Source organism: Schistocerca piceifrons, chromosome 6 (genome assembly GCF_021461385.2).
Source record: "Schistocerca piceifrons isolate TAMUIC-IGC-003096 chromosome 6, iqSchPice1.1, whole genome shotgun sequence".
NCBI classification, from domain to species: domain Eukaryota; kingdom Metazoa; phylum Arthropoda; class Insecta; order Orthoptera; family Acrididae; genus Schistocerca; species Schistocerca piceifrons.
In genome coordinates this window covers 437,420,741-437,434,690 of record NC_060143.1, presented here as the reverse complement: position 1 = coordinate 437,434,690, position 13,950 = coordinate 437,420,741, and the positions used below count along the sequence as shown (strand labels likewise).

The 13,950-nt window shown below is 42.3% G+C and overlaps 1 protein-coding gene across 2 annotated transcripts in view; it reads left to right on the top strand.

Moving 5' to 3' along the window:
• Positions 1-10,187, top strand: part of LOC124802723 (protein Spindly-like) — an 85,397-nt gene extending 75,210 nt beyond the window's left edge. For both annotated transcript variants that reach the window (XM_047263693.1, XM_047263692.1), the window contains exon 9: positions 8,986-10,187. In XM_047263693.1, the coding sequence (XP_047119649.1) occupies positions 8,986-9,152 (167 nt within the window). In that variant the 3' untranslated portion in view covers positions 9,153-10,187. The remainder of the gene's footprint in view (positions 1-8,985) is intronic.
• The last annotated feature ends 3,763 nt before the right edge of the window (positions 10,188-13,950 follow it).

Below are 13,950 nucleotides of genomic sequence, written 5' to 3'. Positions count from 1 at the left end.
TGCTATGGACAGTTCATGAATTGGAAGTTGTCCAGGAAGAGATTAGCATTATTCACAACAGACTGCTTATACCAACAACATACTCCTCTGGGCTGACTTGGTGTACTACCCAAAAACGAAAAAAAACTCTATTTATGTGGATTTGGACATTATGTGAAAACTAAGTCATAACAAAAATGGAGACAACATCTACAAATTTCAAGATTATATGGAAACAGTGTATTGGCATAGGAAATGGTTGCCAAATGTAAAAAAAGAATTCTCTAATATGTTATCAATATTAATTGAAAAATAAGGAATTGGATGATATACAAAAGAAAATAAGCTGGTAATGTAGACACACCAATATGGCTTTTCGGAACCCCAAAATCGCCAGTTCTGCTTATTCACGTATCCATTCAGGTGGAAGTGTGCTTCATCTGTAAACCAGATGCAGCCAACATCAAATCCTTCACTATCAATCATTGTGAGCATCTGATTAGCAAAGGCAACCCTTTGTTGCACAGCTCGTACACGTATGGCCTGGTGCGTTTGAATTTTGAATGGAAACATGTGTATGCTCTTTCTCAGTATTTTCTACGTGCTGGAACACTTCACACCAGTCTCAGATGCAATTCTACGGACGGATGACATTGGATTTCGCTGAATATTTCCAGAAACTGTGGCGATATTTTCAGGTGTAACTGCGGTTTGCTTGCGGCCAACATGCCCCACTTGATCATCAGTTACGCTGCCTGTTCTATGAAATTTGACTCGCTTCTAACCTATGGTACTCTAGCACCAAAAAAATGCATTGTTCAATGGAGTACATGGTTTTAATCTCTTCCTTCGGTATGCTAATCTCCTTTCACGTTTCAATAGTGGAACTGATCGCTCTGGGCTTCGGATCACTATTTATATTAGGCATTACGTATGGCGATTACAGCGCTATCTGTTAGCAGCTTTTGTAACTATTACGAGGGCAGTTCAATAAGTAATGCAACACATTTTTTTTCTCGGCCAATTTTGGTTGAAAAAACCGGAAACTTCTTGTGGAATATTTTCAAACATTCCCACTTCGTCTCGTATAGTTTCATTGACTTCCGACAGGTGGCAGCGCTGTACGGAGCTGTTAAAATGGCGTCTGTAACGGATGTGCGTTGCAAACAACGGGCAGTGATCGAGTTTCTTTTGGCATCTCAGATATTCATAGGCGCTTGCAGAATGTCTACGGTGATCTGGCAGTGTACAAAAGCACAGTGAATCGTTGGGCAAAGCGTGTGTCATCATCGCCGCAAGGTCAAGCAAGACTGTCTGATCTCCCGCGTGCGGGCCGGCCGTGCACAGCTGTGACTCCTGCAATGGCGGAGCGTGCGAACACACTCGTTCGAGATGATCGATGGATCACCATCAAACAACTCAGTGCTCAACTTGACATCTCTGTTGGTAGTGCTGTCACAATTGTTCACCAGTTGGGATATTCAAAGGTTTGTTCCCACTGGGTCCCTCATTGTCTAACCGAACACCATAAAGAGCAAAGGAGAACCATCTGTGCGGAATTGCTTGCTCGTCATGTGGCTGAGGGTGACAATTTCTTGTCAAAGATTGTTACAGGCGACGAAACATGGGTTCATCACTTCGAACCTGAAACAAAACGGCAATCAATGGAGTGGCGCCATACCCACTCCCCTACCAAGAAAAGTTTAAAGTCATACCCTCAGCCGGTAAAGTCATGGTTATAGTCTTCTGGGATGCTGAAGGGGTTATTCTGTTCGATGTCCTTACCCATGGTCAAACGATCAACTCTGAAGTGTATTGTGCTACTCTTCATAAATTGAAGAAACGACTTCAGCGTGTTCCTAGGCACAAAAATCTGAACGAACTTCTCCTTCTTCATGACAACGCAAGACCTCACACAAGTCGTCGCACCCGAGAGGAGCTCACAAAATGTCAGTGGACTGTTCTTCCTCATGCACCCTACAGCCCCGATCTCGCACCGTCGGATTTCCATATGTTTGGCCCAATGAAGGACGCAATCCGTGGGAGGCACTACGCGGATGATGAAGTTATTGATGCAGTACGACGTTGGCTCCGACATCGACCAGTGGAATGGTACCGTGCAGACATACAGGCCCTCATTTCAAGGTGGCGTAAAGCCGTAGCATTGAATGGAGATTACGTTGAAAAATAGTGTTGTGTAGCTAAAAGATTGGGGAATAACCTGGTGTATTTCAATACTGAATAAAACAACCCCTGTTTCAGAAAAAAAATGTGTTGCATTACTTATTGAACTGGCCTCTTATTTCAAACTGCTGTATAAATTTCTTACAGCTTTCACAATAAACATACTGTTTACTGCTTTCCTCTATCGATCTTTGTTTTTGAGATATTTAATTTTGAAATCAGGGAGTCCTTTTCTGGACACCCTGTATGACCACTGTGTCTGTCTGTCAAGGCCAGACTATGAGCAACTGCATGTGATGGGACAAGCAACCTGGGTGGTGGGAGTGAGGTGGAGGCTGGGGTGGGAAGAGGGAGGCAGAGCAGGGTACGGCTGAGGTACAGTAAGGTGCTGCTTGTGGAACCAAATGCGGACAAGATGGAGAGAGGGTAGGGCATCTGGGTACAGTCAAGAGGTTAGACAGAGGGCATGGTTAGGGTGGAAAAGCCGAAAAGTAGAGAGACTGAGGGTGCTTGTGGAATAGAAAGCTGTGGAGTGGGAACAAGGATGGGATAAGCAGGTGGGGGACAATGTAATAGAAGACTGAGGCAAGCAGGGTTATGGGAACATGGGATAAATTGCAGGGAGAGTTCCCACCTGCTCAATTCAGAAAGCTGATTTTATAGAAGTATCCAGATGGTGCAGCCTGTGAATCAGTGATTAAAATGGAGAACAACATCGTGATGGACAGCATGCTCAGCAACTGCGTGATCGAACTATTTCTTGGCCACAGTTTGTCCATTCATGTGGTTGTCATGCCCCTGTAAAACAAAGCACAGTGGTTGCAATCTAGCTTATAGATCACATGACTGGTTTCACAGGTAGCCATCCCTTTCATGGCATAGGTGATACTTGTGACCAGTCTGGAATAGGTCGTCGTCGTCGTCGTCGTCGTCGTCGTCGTCGTCGTCCATCTAGGACTATTACAGGGGTATGAGCCATGGAGCAAGGGATTGGGAGCAGGGGTTGTATAGGGGGGAGGAGGAGGAGGATATTGCACAATTTGGTGGGTGGCAGAATACCACTGTGGGAGGTGTGGGGAGGATAGTGGGTAGGACATTCCTCACTTTAGGGCACAACAAGATGTAGTCAAAATACTGGTGGAGAATGTGATTCAGTTCCTGCAGTCCTGGGTAGTACCGAGTCTCAAGGGGTACACACCTCTGAGGCAGACCGTGGGACTTCGGGAGGTGGTGACCGTCTGTAGAGAAAAGACGTGGGAGATCTGTTTCTGTCCAAGATTGGGAGAATAATTATGGTCTGTGAAGGCCTCAGTGAGACTCTGGGCATATTTTGAGAGGGACTGCTTGTCACTACGGAGAGCAGTGGCTCCTGGTGGATAGGATGTATGGAAGGGACTTCTTGTTGTGGAATGGGTGGCAGCTATCGAAGTGGAGATATTGCTGGTGGTTGGTAGGTGTGATGTGGATGGAGGTACTGATGCTTACTACCTGAGACCCCATCTTACTGTTACTCGCTCCTGTGAACGGGAACGCGTTATGCAGATCTTGGTGCCTCTCGCGTCCATCTAGAAAAGATAACCTGAAGATGCCTAAATAAGGCGAAACGCGTCGTTGAAAAATAAAAAACTAACATTCCAACCAAGACTGTTTTTAACCAATACTGATGTAGTCACCTTTGAGGTGAAAGTCAACATCAAGGAAGAACCAGGTGAAGCGAATGGGGGAGAAGGTGTTGAGGTCCTTGGCGGAATGTGTATAGGATGTCCTCACTGTGTCCAGATTTCAAAGATGTCATCAGTGAATCTGAACCAGATGAGGGGCTTTTTAAACCATTAAGGGAATACTTACTTCAGTGTGCTACATGAATTTCAGCTTGATATGTCTAAGTATACTTGAGAAAAAGGAATGTTAACCAACGGATGGACAGTGTCTGATAACAAATGATAAAAAGGTTTCGTCATGTGACATAATTACAGAGTAACAATTTCCAATATTTTTTCCTGTGGTTCTAGTGTGATACCTTGCTTCTTGCCGAATTTCATGATTTTCGGTCAACGGGAAGTATCCTGTAGGTTGTGATGAGTGAGTTTTTAAGTATCAAAAATGTCACATTAATGGTTGATTCTTTTGTGTGCATTGTTTCGGAAGCATATATTTACTGCACTGCCAAGGGTCTGTAGCCACTACGTAGCTCCATTCTATTAATGATAGACTCGTTCAACTTTATTGTGAAGCAATGAGCCAGACATCTTAGACAAAAACAAACACAAAGCAAAGAGTAAATGATTATGTGCACACTGGAGTCTTTGCCGCTGCCCCTGTACTGTGCACATGCAACTATTCGTCTGCGTGCTCCCACACAGCCCCCTCCCTGAATGGCGGAGCTCCAGGAATGTGCAAAAACTTGTACCGAACCCTTCGCCTGGCTCTTGTGCAAATTTCCGGCTGTACTTCCTCGATCGTCGTATCCTCTCGCAGCTTCATCCGGCTCGCTGTCCTACCATCCGTTGCACCCTGAAGGGTCCCCTCGTCTTGCTTTAGGCCCACCTCCTCTTCTTGTCTTACGTCTTCTAGCAGTAAGTGAGCCAGCTTCACCCGGTCTATTGACACAATAACACTCTTATCGCAAACTAGGATAGTCATGGCCTGGTCCGTACGGTGTAGTACTTCATAAGGTCCCATATATGGCAGCTGCAATGGAGTTCTGACTGCGTTGGGTCGCAACATTACATGCAAGCATTTGCTCAATTATCTGTGTACAAACGATGGCCTAACACCATGCCATGTCACTGGTTGTGGCCTAAGCTCGGCCAGTTGAGCCCTTCCTCTTGTTAACAAGTACAGTAGGTCCATCTCGCCTGTACTCTTCTGAGGCGTAAGGTTTCCCCGTATACTAATTCCACTGTAGATGCTCCGGGATCAGGTTTGAAAACAGTGCGTAAGCCTAGTAACACTAGTGGCAATGCTGCTGATCAATTCTTGCCATGGCACATTAATGCGGCCTTAAGTGTTCGGTGCCAGCGCTCTACCATGCCGTTGCTTTCCGGGTGATAACTTGTGGTACGGTGACAGCGGAACCTGCACATGTTTGCCATCTCCAGGAATAAGGATGATTCGAACTGACGTCCTTGGTCTGTCGTGACATGTACCAGACATCCGAACCGTGCTATCCACGTCGTCAAGAATGCCCAGCTGACTGCCTCTGCTAATATGTCTGAAATGGGGATTGCTTCTGCCCGTCTCGTAAATCTGTCAGTTGCTGTCAATAGATATCGATAGCCTTCAGACATTGGCAACGGTCCAACAATATCCAGATGCACATATTCGAAATGACCAGTTGGCCCCTGAAGTTTACCCACTGGCTTCTTCACACAGTCTCAGCAGCTGGCATCCATCCTTTGGATCAGAAGGTCGAGGTTATACAGCAGATGCCTTGTCTGTTAGATTTGCAACAGTTGCGGAGGTTCCTAGGTGTTTTAAATTTTTATCACAGACATCTGCCAGGATCTGCGGCTTTACAAGCGCCACTCACAGAGGCTTTGGTGAGCACGAACACAGGTAAAAATCAGAAGCTACAATGGACATCAAGCATGCAGTGCATGTTCGAGTGGATCAAGGAAAGCCTAAAGCAAGCGGTTTTACTAGTTCACCCAGAGAAAATCCAGCCCTCGCAGCACCTCATCGATCATACGTTGCCATGTCTGTGCAGCGTTTTTTTAACCAAATGGCACGCGAAAAGTCATAAAGACCGAAAGGTTTAGTGACTGCTGTCTTCGGTATGTCACTGTCAGCCACCGGTATTTGGTGGTATGCTTTTTTACAGTTGACTACACTGAAACATACAGCTCCAGCCAATTTATCTGTAAAGTCGCAAATGTTGGGAACCGGATACCGATCAGGTATCGTACGGGCATTCAACAACCTATAATCACCACAAGGTCTCCCACTTCCGTATTTCTTCCGCGCTAAATATAGAGGCGAGTCCCATGCACTACCAGATCTTTGTGTCACTCCCATTTCCAACATCTCTTCGAGCTCAGCTTTTGTGTCCGCAAATCTGTCTGAGGCCAACCTTCTCGGTCTGAGGGAGACCGGAGGCCCAGGCACGGTGTTTATATGGTGAATTGTATGATGGGCCACCATGGCTATCGGCTGCGCTGACAGTTCTCTAAGTCGGCATACTTCTGTCACTCCAATCGAACCGTGTACCTTCTCTGTGATTATTCCTACATGACCCTGCACCACCTCTTAGCCCCTTCTAAGCTGTGATAACCGAATGTCCACCGCAATACCGAATGAATATACAAAATCTGCTCCTAATACGCACTCTGCCACATCTGCAATGACAAAAGTCCTATGACAAGTAATACTAGGTCCTAAATTCACTTCTCTGACACAACTGCCATATGTCATTATGGGCTGTTTATTTGCAGCCTGGAGGCAAAACGATGTGCTGTCACTGAGGGAAGTACGTTACCCCTTTGGCCAAGTGCGACATAAGACACCGTGTCTATCAAATAATAACACGAAGCCGTCACATCCCGAACATAAAGTCACCGAGATACTGTTAATAAAGAAACATCTCTACTTACAGTCTCCATGTTATTTACGCGGCGAGCGTGACTGCACAGTAGAATGCACTTTGAGGGCTTGCTCCCCGAATCGTCGATAATACCAACACAACTGCTCCTTCTCGGCATCTCCGCTGTCCTTGTGTGTCGGCAGGACCTCCGAACCGGTAGCTCTCAATACCTCCATCTGCCTCTGCAATCCGTCTAGCTGCTCCTTGAGTTTTTGAAGTTGTATACCAGTAACAGCGCGCCGCTGCTTATTAATCGCCGCCGCTTCGTATTCTTCCGTCGTCGCCTCCACCTTCACTATACTGAGAGAATTTTTTGGTTCAACCATCGCATGTACCCTGTCAGTGAGTTGGAGTAGTGCTTTGTCTATCGTATCTGTTATTCGCTGCCACAGCTGCTCTTACTGCAGACGGAAGCTGTGCTGCCCAAACGGAATGAAGTGTAGTGTTCGAAAATTCATTTTCCGCCACGATTCCACGCAAATGCCTCCAATATTTGGAGGGAGTTCTGTCACCTCTACGTTCACCTCGCAACACCTGGCAGATTCTTTGATCTAGCAGTTTAGTAAGCCAGCTTATTAAAAAGCCCTTCAGTGTTGTATATTGCTGCATTTCCGGCGGCCATCTAATTATCTCTTCAACCAATATTGCTGCCCTGGCATCCAGACTGTTTGCCGCAATCATGAACTTTTTCTGGTCGTCAGTTCCCCGATTATGCATGAATGCCAGTTCTAACATGGAGAACCAAAGTTCCGGTTTATCGGCCAGGAACGGCAGCGGGCGTACTTTCACGCGTTGTCCCAGCGAATCTTCCTCTCATATGTGTGTTCCGGCCGCAGATTTTGTCCTGGTAATATCATTGTCTCGCTCCGCTGAATCCATGATCATTTTCTCTCACTTGCTGCTTGATTCATGTCTAGTAAGAATTTTCAAAGGGTGAAAACCCCCAAGTGGCACTACGATATGGAGTCCACGGTAATCTATAGGTCCTCTTACAACTAGATGGTCATTTCAGAGACAGGAAGAATCAAGGGCATGTCTAAAGTTTTAATGGGTGCTGACAAACTGCATGAGCAAAATATATGTAGTAAATTTAGTGCCTAGTAATGAAGTTAGCACTGTCACATGTACTGTGATGTGAATGGAAGCAACATGGGAATTCTCCTCCATATTAGTGGACAAAGGCTTATTAAGATAACTGAAAATAAGGAACAAATTTGTTTTCCCATACACGTGCAATGTTGTTCTGTTGCATGCATGCTTTTCTGTTTGTGGAGCGTGATACATTGTACTTATCATATACCTCATTGTGTCATTTGGTTTAAAAATGTCATAGTTACCCCCAGGAAACACTTAGCTTGGTCAAGCAGGATGAAATTTTGTAACTCCTCAGTTTTGCATGTCACATTTAACTGCCCGTCTTTTGACTGCAGTTTTATTTTATGGAGCATATGGATTAGGATTATTGCAAGAGTGCGTCACTGGTGCTTTTAAATACTTTTAACACCTTTGATATACAAAAATCATCATTTGTTAATGGAAACTAAATGTGTGCTGGGCTTATCAACTTTCCGTTCATGTAATCATGTGGGAATTTGAATAATGTATAGAAAATGAGAAGTACAGCAATACTACTCTGTGAGTGAATATGAATTTGTGTTAAGCTAATTTGTACTGCCCACATTTACTTTCTTAACAATAATTTACCTGTAACTGAACGTTCTACTGTTTCAGTTCTATCACTTAGTAATTGTTTTGCTGCAAATGCACCTTCCTGTAGACCCATCTACTCAACTCTCTCTCTCTCTCTCTCTCTCTCTCTCTCTCTCTCTCTCTCTCTCTCTCTCTCTCCCCCCCCCCCTCCCCTCCTCCCCCTTCCTCCTCTCCCTCCTCCCCTCCCCTCCCCTCCCCTCCCCTCCCCTCCCCTCCCCTCCTCTCCTCTCCTCTCCTCTCCTCGTACCTCAAATAATAATAATCATCATCATCAGGTAACTATATTCAGTGTGCAATGTTTTGCATTCTGTGTTGATGTAAAAATAAATCATTCATCTTATTTTACATTACACACTTAGAATTTCTAGATGACAAGTAAATTTTATTTGTCGGAAGTTCTACATTTTTATTTGAAAGTGGTTATTTCCTGATTTTCCTTAATGAAAACTACGCATAAGTAGATCCCCAGTGAAAGAAGTGAACACATTCACTCTGGATTTTTGTAATTTGTAATTTTTGTTCTTTTGTAGGTGAACATAAAGAGGAGGATCTGATTCCAGTTGTTGAAAGTTCACTTACACAGGAAATTCAAAACAAAAAGAAGTGCCGATTTGCTCCAGAAACAATTGAACCCTCTTCGAGAAAACTTGTTGCCAAAAAAGAAACTAACAAAATACCTTACTTGACTTCTAGCTAGTGTGTGTGTGTGTGTGTGTGTGTGTGTGTGTGTGTGTGACCTTTAAGTATTTCTAGAATTTATACATAATGTTTATTCCATGATATTATATTAAACTAGTGGAAATGAGAATATTACATAAAGTTTTTGAATATTTCTCCTTGGTTGCCATTATCATGGAACCCTGGTTCATTATAAGACACTTTCTCTGGCTTTTCATTTAATTTCTACTTCTGAGAATGCTTCGTGTATGCGAAATAACTGGAGTTGTTCTTTGACTTTATATCCATGACAAAAGCCAGGTCCCTGCCTTTTAGCTTGTGAATTAATATCATGTGTTGTGTGGTGAATTGATGTACTGAGTGTAGACTGAAATGCCTATAATTCAGCGCATGTAGTACGGACGGACAGTATTGGGAAGGAGTTTTGATAACATTTTCTGAAAAGTGTCTGGAGCAGCTAGTTCGAAGACTCATGTGCCATGAAAATATTGCAGACCTTGTAGGTATGAACAGGTTGACCTTACGAATAGTGCCAGAAAGACATTGATTAGTGATCATTCTGTCATCAGAGTGAGAGTGATTACTAAGGTTAATAAATCCATCAAGAAAGCTAATGGGAAATGTTCTTATGGTAGAAAGAGCCGCTATGCAATTGTTAGCATCCTACTTAAACAGCGAATGGGCATTATTTAGTTCAGATATGACAGAAAATGTATGGATTAGGGGCAAAGTTGAAACATGACTGTAAATCATGTTGTGGAGAAGTATGTGCCGAGTTACTGGATTATAGGGCTGGAAAGAACCCACTGTGGTTAATAACAGAGATTGGTGTACTTTTGGTTAGAATAAGAATGTGAAAATGTCAGCAAGCAAGAATTATTAGTAATTTTTACATCTGTAAAAAGACTGATGGGCAAAGTGTTCAAAAACTTTAGATCAACTCGCCTATCGACTCGATGTATGATTGATGCTCACACTGAATAATTGTAAGAAAAAGTGTTTGTGTTCCTGCTTCATTTGGTGTATTATTTATAACTGTAAGGTGAATGTAATATGTGCTACAAAGCCTTAAAACCCTTATATTCATTTTTAAACTCCTTGTACTTAATATTTCAAAGTTTATTAATTATATGAATATTATTCCATATAAATTATTGATTTTTAAAAATTGCAGTCAAGCATATTGCTTATGGTTAGTGTATCACACACACACACACACACACACACACACACACACTGATGTCTCAGGGGAATTCTGCCCCTCTCCCCATCCTTTATCCTTAACATTGAATTGCTGCAGAATTCTTGAGCATATTCTAACTCTGATTATCATAAATTTCCTTGAGACAGAAAAGCTTCTCTCAAATATTTAAAAAGAATTATTTGTGTGAAACTCAGATGGCCATTTCCTTAGATAATATCCAATGACTCATGGATAAAAGGCAATAGGCAGTCCATATTCCTATGTTTCTGGAAAATATTTGACACAGTCCCCCACTGCAGACTGTTATTAATGTTTGAGTACATGGAATAGGTTTGCAGACATGCAAGTGGCTCAAAGATTTGTTCAATAAAAGAACCCAGCATGTTGTCCTGTATAACGAGTGTTCATCAAAGGTATTGCGAGGAGGACTGCCACAGGAAAATCTTACAGGACCACTCCTGGTGTCTTCAAAGTGTGTTTCAGAGCCTTACACCAGACGTCTAGGGGAGATGATCACGTCATTGGAAACAACCTTTGTAGAGAGAAAATGTTGGCTGACATGTCGTGACAATGCTAGCCATAATTTATTATTGGTTATACCCCTGAGAGATAGAGTATAGGCCCTCTGTGGTTGTGTATGCAGTATGTGTGTTGCATGTAATCTAGGCATCTGCTCCCCACGAAACGGGCTAGACTGAGCTCTGGATTTGCTTCTAAAATAACTTACTCCACTTAGCGAGACTCACTCGGGACTAATTGTTTAAAATCACATTTTCAATGTAATAGGGTAGATAGTATGGAGATGCAGGACACCTGGGTAGTAGACCTGGCTAGTTCAGTGAACTTCGTTCCAGAGCCGACAAATCCAATAAAAAGAATTCCTAGCATTATTTGAATGTATCAGCTAACATTCTGTGTCCAGCAAAAGTTGCTCCCCATCACATCATCTAGCACCCCTAAGTGTATGATGCAGAGACTTTGAAACATCCTGTATTCATAAACGCTGTAACTGACAGGGTGAGCAACAATCTGCGACCATTTGCTGGTGATGCAGCATTGGAAACTGTCATTGTAGTGTGACTGTAGGCCTATACACAATGATTGGTGAAAATTTCTATTTGGTGTGATGAATGGCAGCTTGCTTTAAATGTAAGTTAATGCAGGTGAATAGGAAAAACAGTTGTGTAATGTTTGAATATATTATTAGTGGTGTGCCGCTTGACACAGTCACATCGATTAAATATCTAGGCACAACATAACAAAGTGATATAAACTAGAATGAGCATGTAAGGTTGATGTTATGGAAGGTAAATGGTAGACTTCATTTTATGGGGAGGATTCTAGGAAAGTGTTGCTAATCTCTAAAGGGAACAGCTTACAATAGATGTTGTTATAGATTTTATTTTGGTATAGCCTTAAAGTATGTGTCATTTAATAAGTTTCGGAACATTGTGTGGAGTAAAGATGATATAAAAAAATCTCTGTGCCAAATAGAGATATGTACGAAAAGAGATATGTACATATATCTGTATTCTAAAGTTTCCTTAAGCTGATATCAAATTTTTTACTCTTCAACTAGCTGTCTTTCCCATCCATGATTTTGGGTGGATGTGTTGTATGTACATCAGACAAATATATAATGTGTGTGTTTGTTTTTGTTCTATTTTTGATGAAGGCCGTACTGGCCGAAAGCTTAATTCGTGGCAGTCTTTTTGTCATGCCTATCTGTGACTCAGCATCTCCACTATATGGTGAGTAGCAAATTTTATTGTTACATTCCATCCTGGCTTTTCCATTGTTTGATTTTTAACTGAAGTAATTAAAATATATAAAACAGGGCATAAAAATTTTCTGCTTTATTGCTTATCTTTTGTTTTCTTTGTGACGTGAAATAAATAATACTGCCAAGAGAAAGGCTCATAAAAGGATATGCATGGATGGAGAATGAAATTTCTGTGTACACTCATGCTATTGCTTATTTTTACATAATAGGGTCAGTGTGTTTTGCCTTGCACAAGTAGGAAACAATTTCAGAATTCTGTTCTGCAAAATCTAAAAATTCAGTTAGCCTCAGCAAGGTGTCGGCAATTATATTTTGTTTACCTTTGATATACACTACATCGAATCTGAATTCCTGCAAGCAAATACACCAACTTGCCTGGTCTTCTGTGTAGCAATTTGCACATCAAGCGAAAAGAAAGTGCTTGGTGATCACAGTAGAATTTGGCATGTTTTCCCCACAAATAACATTTTTATTTCTTAAAAGCCTACAATACAGAGAAAGCTTCACGCTCTAGTATGGCACACAACTGCTTACATTCAGTAAGAGTTTTGCCTTGCAAAACTAAGTATCTTGGCTATTGTTTTCTAACGGTTTTCGGACGACAAGAGACAGCGTGGTATTGGGTTGCAAGGCACACATGTCCTTTAATTCAATTAACTTGTATGTTGTGTGTAGCCGATCCTCTTCTCTGGGTAATCAGCTACGTCAATCTCCCAAAAGCTTCTTCTCCAAAGACTATAGCTGGTTAAAAGAATTTATTAAAATACTTGTCTATCCTTGAAATAATTTTGGTACACGTAAAATACTTTTCAGTTCAATCACTATATATTTTCAACTTTCACAGACAATAACTTCTGCGAGCCAGTTTATTCCTTAAACATTACATATTTACACATATTCAAATAACATGTATGTCTTGCTTCGTTCATAGCCAAGACTTGAACTAACTCAAAAGTCTCTAGTCTCAAGAGTCCAATACAGGACTGAACATAGAAATCTATACTGAATTTTCCATTAGTCTCTTTACAATCAACAGAGACACTAAGGAGCACAGATTACTACATGAAGTTTCCTTGTTCTTCTCAACCCCTACACAGAGACTCTGCGGACCGTACAGCAGGTACTTGTTTGTCGCAGTTCGGATGTCTGGTCCATCTTTTTCGTGTAAACTTTGTTTTACCCGCACATACAAATAGGCGATGCGCAGCAGGGTGTCTTCATTTCTCCCACTCACCTCTAAAATATCGGGTGTTCGAAATGAGCTTCTTTTATGCTTTTAGTCAATTTGACATTGTCTGCTTGTGTCTGTATATGTGCGGATGTATGTGTGTGTGTGTGTGTGTGTGTGTGTGTGTGTGTGTGTGTGTGTGTACTTGTCCCTTTTTCCCCCTAAGGTAAGTCTTCCAGCTACCGGGATTGGAATGACTCCTTACCCTCTGCCTTGAAACCCACAGTCTTCCGTCTTTCCCTCTCCTTCCCTCTTTCCTGATGAAGCAATCGTGGGTTGCGAAAGCTTGAATTTTGTGTCTTTGTTTGTGTGTCTATCAGCATACCAACGCTTTCGTTTGGTAAGTTACATCATCTTTTATGACACACACACACACACACACACACACACACACACACACACACACACACACTTTTATAAAGGAGTACTATTTCACCGAAATACACTTAACCAAGAATGATGGTGCATGTATTTACCTGGAATCTTTGTAGATAAATTCATTCTTTACACTAGAAACTTATGGGTGTCATTATGGTGTTTCTAAATGCACCAATAAGGTAAACATGTACTGCTACTCTCCCACTATGCGATGCCGAAGTCTC